Below are 6,000 nucleotides of genomic sequence, written 5' to 3' on the forward strand. Positions count from 1 at the left end.
AAATTCGCCAATTTTAAAATTCTATGCTCTCTGCATGAGGCCCATGGTCCTTAATTTCAAATGTAAAAACAGTATGTTACAACTCTTCAAATATTTATATGAATACTAATGAATATATATACAGACAAAAATGAATAAAGGGTGCAGATTAGTTAACCAATAAATAATGAAAAATATAACCAATATACGGAAGGTGTCCAGATGGTAAAAGTTCCAACTTCTTGAAATGCTAAAGATAATGAAAGAGAAGCCACAATAGTGAAGTACTAAAAGGCAATTTTATACGCAATATAACATTTTGGCTTTATTTTTGTTAAATAAATCATGACACGGTGTAATATGTCATGTGTTGTTGTTCATCTAAGGCTGTATTTACCTCATTTTAAGACCTGCTAAGGAACAGATGATTGTTATTATGTCCTGACATGTAAAACCATAGAATTCAAAGAGGGTGTACTTTCTTTTTCACACAACTGTACATAAACTCACACACTGCTTAAAACTATTTTATGAACTCAGTTCGAAGTAACAGGCATTGTAACTGTATCAAATGCACGAAGGGAAAAAATAATTTAAGATTGTGGTTCTGTTTGAGCACCAAGTGCAAAAATTGTTAGTTTTGTCATACGGATGCCATATGGATTTATAGCACTTCCAAATGTTTATACTTCATAATGACTTCCCAGTGATGACAGTAATTTAACACTTCTTTTTTTTCTTTTGTTTACCATGTGCTTTACAGTATAAAGCAACCTGGCACATAAGCAATATTTTTTAATTGCACTGTGGTCAATATTTAGCTTTTGCATATTGTAAGTGATATATTAATGTAAAAGTGCTTTTATTGAATCTGTTCAAAGGTGAAAAAATATTAAATGAACTGAAAGAATTTGGAATGATTTTAATGTGCTATGTTACATGCCAATTTTGTAGATTGTATTCATATATCAGCGCAAATGCACTACAGTATAAGGGTAACATTTTCTGTACAAAACTACAGAAGAAATGAAAAGAAAATATAAAGTACAATGGCACTTGAAGGGGAAAATTGTGTTTGCAAAAGTAATACAAATCTATGCACTAGGTCAGTGATTTTCAACTGGGGTTCCGCAAGCACCCCTCAGGGTTTCCGCTGGGAAAAAACTCCCATGCTATCCCAGACCCGATGGTGTGGCGGCACCCCCACATTCCAGTGACCCAGCGGCTCCCGAGCCAAGCAGCAGCAGCACTAGCAGAAGCAGCAGCCGCTCGGTCACTGCTACAGTATCTTTCCTCTCCCTGCTTCTGCCGTAAACTTCTGGCTGACAGGAGGGAGAGGAAACATCAGCGCGAGAGACAACTCCCTTAAAGATACAGTGTGTCTGTGTGTCTGTGTATGTGTGTGTCTATGAGTGTGTGAGTGAGAGGGGGAGTGTGTGTGTGTACCCTGAGAGGGAGAGTGTATGTATGTGTGTGTGTGGGGTTGTAAGTGAGAGGGGGAGAGTGTGTGTGTGTGTGTGTGTGTTTGTGTGTGTGTGTAAGTTAGAGGTCAAGGGTGTGTGTGTGTGTGTGTGTGTGTGTGTGTGTGTGTGTGTGTGTGTGTGTGTGTGTGTGTGTGTGTGTGTGTGTGTGTGTGTGTGTGTGTGTGTGTGTGTGTGTGTGTGTGTAGGGGAGTGTATGTGTGAGTGCGAGTGAGGGGGTGTGTGAGTGTGTGTGTGTGTGAGAGGGGAGTGTGTGTGTAAGAGAGAGGAGCAGAGTGGTGTGTGCATATGTGTATAGAAGAGAGAGGGGAGAGTGAGCGTAAAAGAGAAAGTGTGGGGGAGAGGGTGCGTAAGAGGGAGAGTGTGAGGGGGGAAAGACACGAGAGACGGGGTGGGGGGCAAGGTTTGGGGTTCCTCAGAATTTCACAATTTAATCTGGGGTTCCCTAACCAAAAATGGTTGAAAACCATTGCCCTAGGTTATGGTCTCCATGTTTTGAGTATATTTTCTTGGCCAATGGCAAGTGTATAATATACAACATTTCTGCCTAGTAAATTTAGATGCCAGTCCAAATGAATATGTTTCTCTTATTCTTTCAGATGTCTTCTATGAACTAATGCAAATCACAGCTGCTTGTTGAGAGGAATATTACAGAAAATGAAGCTGCGGATTTGCTCTGGAACATCCTTTATTACTTCCTTTGGGTAAATGAGGAGTAGTCATGTTATTATGCTGACATCTAAGCATGAATTTGGTAGACCTGTGGCTAACACGCTCCCTCTCCATGTGTCTGCTCTTACAAAGCTTTGTTCTAATGATACTGTGCTTTCACTCTGCCAGTATGTGTCCCAAAGGCTGCCTTTGTTCTCATTCGGGAGGCTTAAATGTCAGCTGCAGTAATGCAAATCTTAAGGAAATACCTAGAGACCTTCCCCCTGAAACAGTTTTACTCTACCTAGACTCCAATCAAATAACATCCATTCCTAATGAAATTTTTAAGGATCTGCATCAACTGAAAGTTCTTAACTTATCCAAAAATGGCATTGAATTTATAGATGAACACTCTTTTAAAGGTGTAGCAGAAACCCTGCAGACTTTAGATCTGTCGGACAACCAGATTCAAAGTGTCCATAAGAATGCTTTTAATAACTTAAAGGCAAGGGCCAGGATTGCTAACAACCCTTGGCATTGTGACTGTACGCTGCAGCAGGTTCTGAGGAGCATGGCGTCAAACCACGAAACGGCCAGCAATGTCATCTGTAAAACATCTGTTCTGGATGAACATGCTGGAAGAGCTTTCCTGACTAACGCTAATGATGCAGACCTTTGTAATCTTCCCAAAAAGACTACAGATTATGCCATGTTGGTCACCATGTTTGGCTGGTTCACCATGGTGATATCCTATGTGGTTTACTATGTACGGCAAAACCAGGAGGATGCAAGAAGACATCTCGAATACTTGAAATCCCTGCCAAGCAGGCCAAAAAAACCAGAAGAAGCTGACGACATTAGCACTGTGGTATAGTATCTATGGTATACATTCTGGAATTGAAAAATGGATACCAATTTGGAAGTCATTGGAATAAACAACGTTTAGTTCTAATGTTTGTTGATAACCTTTTTGCCTTTTTAAAATTTGCAGTAGCTACAGTAAATGTTGCCACTGTCTCGAAACAATACAAGATACTCTTTGTTTGAATGGTACACAATTGTCTCTCTGATGGTATTCCAATCAAGTAAACTAGTATGTAATCATACATTAGAATGCATTTCACTATTTAATAATGAAATATTTATTTTTTTAATTTATGAGAAAATAAAGGCTTTACTTTGAACTGGGTAAAACATAATAAGCGACTGGGTTAACTGATTTATTTTTATAGGTTAGTAAGCATTATGCAAAACAGGTACTGGTTAAACACAAAAAGGTGGTCCGAGCAATGCATTTAGAAAGCAAAACAAGGTACTGTATGTTGGTCTGTGAGAATCTTTTCCCTCCCTGCGCAACAACGTATAAAGTGCTTCTAGAACAAGTCACTAGTGTCTTAAGCCACAGAACACCTAATTGATTTTCACAAAAAAGGCGAAGCAGTCTGTTGATCTATTGCCTAGGTTTTCTCCAGCAGGAATCATATTAATATGGTCAATTATTTCTGGTGAGCCCTTGACATACTGTGTATTAAAAAAAAAAAAAAAGTAATGCAAGTTCCATGCCTTTGATTAATAAAAATATGTATAAAAAAAAGTTGTCGCTTTGTTTATTATTTTTATTTATACTGTACCTTTTATGCAGTTGTAACCTGTTTGTTTTATTTTCCTAACTTCACAGTTAACTGTGTGTTGCTTTTCACTTCCTTTCTCAAACTGAATGAACCGAACACTAGAATATTCTGCCACCTACATAGTAAACATTACTATACTATACTGTATGTTCTGAACATATATTAAATGCAAATCATATCTTCAGAACCTAAGTGCTCCCAGAGTTGTTGCTGGTACACGAGCGATTCATATGGTCCAGATTTAACAAAAGCAAAGCCTGTATCCGGCTTTAAGTTATCAAAAGAGGCAGTATGCAAAAAAGGGAGCAATCAAGCAACCTACGCCATCGTTTTATTGTACAATTTAAGCTATATACCGTAGCACATACAAATTGGGCCTAGGAAAATACATTTGAGCAATAATTTTTTTTCAGCATAACAATAAGACACAAGAAAGGAGATCCCTCCCAGTGGGGAGGGTATGGGCGGGGCACTGCGTGTCAGTACATACGTGATGCGTTCCAAATGAAGGAAATCTGATGGATGATGGATCACGGTTGCAAAAATGATTTTAATCAGCGTTCAGCAGCATACAAATTAAAAACAAGAATCCAGAAGGGAACCTCTGACGCGTTTCGTGTAAGAAATGCACTTTGTCAAAGTGCATTTCTTGCACGAAACGCGTCAGAGGCTCCCTTCTGGATTCTTGTTCACACAAAGGGAAGAACTTTCATTAAACAAATGGTTGTCTATTAGTATCTACAGTAGATGATATATGTCAATCTGAGCAGGTAAGTAAGGAGCAGGCAAGTAAGGGCCCAACAGTGTGCCACAGGAAATATTCTATTGTCCCTAATATTTATAAATGTTGACTACAGCCTTGTAAATATTGTCTTTCCTTGCCTCAAGACATGATACAAATATTTACTAAGCAGTCTTCTCCTATAAGACACCTTTTGAACCATTGACTTGAATAAGCTGTAAAGTGTCTTCCAAAGCTGGAAGGTGCTGTTTGGTAGAAGACAATTTAATAAACATGCCCCAAGATATATGGCAGAAGGGATTGAAATTAGAGATGGGTGTACTTGCCAACATTTGCGTAGTTTTTTTTTTTTTTCACTTTTTCCAAAGTTTCAAAAATAGCAAAAAGTTTGACTGAAATTGTAATATGAAAGTGCCAGTAGCATCTCACTCTCTTGCATGTGTTGCTTGGAGAAGGGAGTAGAGTCAATGTCGTTATTGTTCCTTGTAGTTGTCTTTAGCATGAAAAAAATGTAAATGGTTATTTTTAGACATTTTTCAAACTTTTAGAAACACATTAGTTTGTTTTTTACCTCACAAACTTTCACAACAATAAGTGCTGTTTTTTCAGAGAATCTGAACTTTGGAGAAAAATGTTATTATCTCTTCTTACAATGCACAGCTGACACTGGTAAGCATGTTCAAGAATTTCTTACAATTTATCAAAGGCCTTATGATACAAGAACTAAATACATGTATCGCTAAATCACAAAAGAGCATTGACATATTTAATGTGGCATTACCTAAATTAAAGCACACATTAATTAATACTATATTCACTAAAGAAAATAATGTGACATTAATCATGTTTTACTCCCGTTAAAAGGATGGCGTTTATTTATATTCCCTGTATGTAAAATTGCATGCACATTAGTAATTGTAGGTGATAGAATAGGAGAAATAACTCCTATGCAAGTCTCACAGGGAAGGTCCATGTATAGATATGTCCTTATATCACAATTGTCTTTCCAGAAAAAAACAGCATGCTTGAAATCTGACCTTCCAATCAGTAATGTCACTTTCAGACCCTTAAAAGCCACTCTGTGTGGACTCCCACTAACCTTTAGAATAGGTATATCTTGTATGGGTGTCACTGACTTAAGGTACAATGATGCCGTAAAATTGGATAAACTGAATAGCAAATAGGAGTAAACTCACATGAATGATTTGCAGGAGGTCCAGGTGCTGTTGAGGCCCACATACGTGGGGGAGTCAGATTGAATACCCTGAACAAGAGAGAGATGTTTTGGGTGTTCTCTCTGGATACTCTTGTCCCAGCCGGCATTAATGTCGACTGGGAACTTCAACATTTCTTACATTAATTATCCTCCCTCCCCTTTTCTCCCTCTTTCTTCTTCCCTCCTCCTCTCCCCACTCCCTTTCTCTCTCTCTCCCCCCCCCCTTTCCTCCCTCCCATTCCTTTCCCCCCTCCCTCCCTTTCCTCTTCCCTCTCCCCTCCCCCCTCCTTTCCCCTCCCC

The 6,000-nt window shown here is 38.6% G+C and overlaps 1 protein-coding gene across 1 annotated transcript in view; it reads left to right on the forward strand.

Annotated features, from left to right (window-relative positions):
* The window catches only part of LRRC3B (leucine rich repeat containing 3B), a 181,554-nt gene extending 177,885 nt beyond the window's left edge, over window positions 1-3,669 (forward strand). The window contains exon 2 of the mRNA XM_075589111.1: window positions 2,060-3,669. Coding sequence (XP_075445226.1) covers window positions 2,206-2,985 — 780 coding nt within the window. The 5' untranslated portion in view covers window positions 2,060-2,205 and the 3' untranslated portion in view covers window positions 2,986-3,669. The remainder of the gene's footprint in view (window positions 1-2,059) is intronic.
* Window positions 3,670-6,000: the final 2,331 nt, after the last annotated feature.

Source organism: Ascaphus truei, chromosome 2 (assembly GCF_040206685.1).
Source record: "Ascaphus truei isolate aAscTru1 chromosome 2, aAscTru1.hap1, whole genome shotgun sequence".
Lineage (NCBI taxonomy): Eukaryota > Metazoa > Chordata > Amphibia > Anura > Ascaphidae > Ascaphus > Ascaphus truei.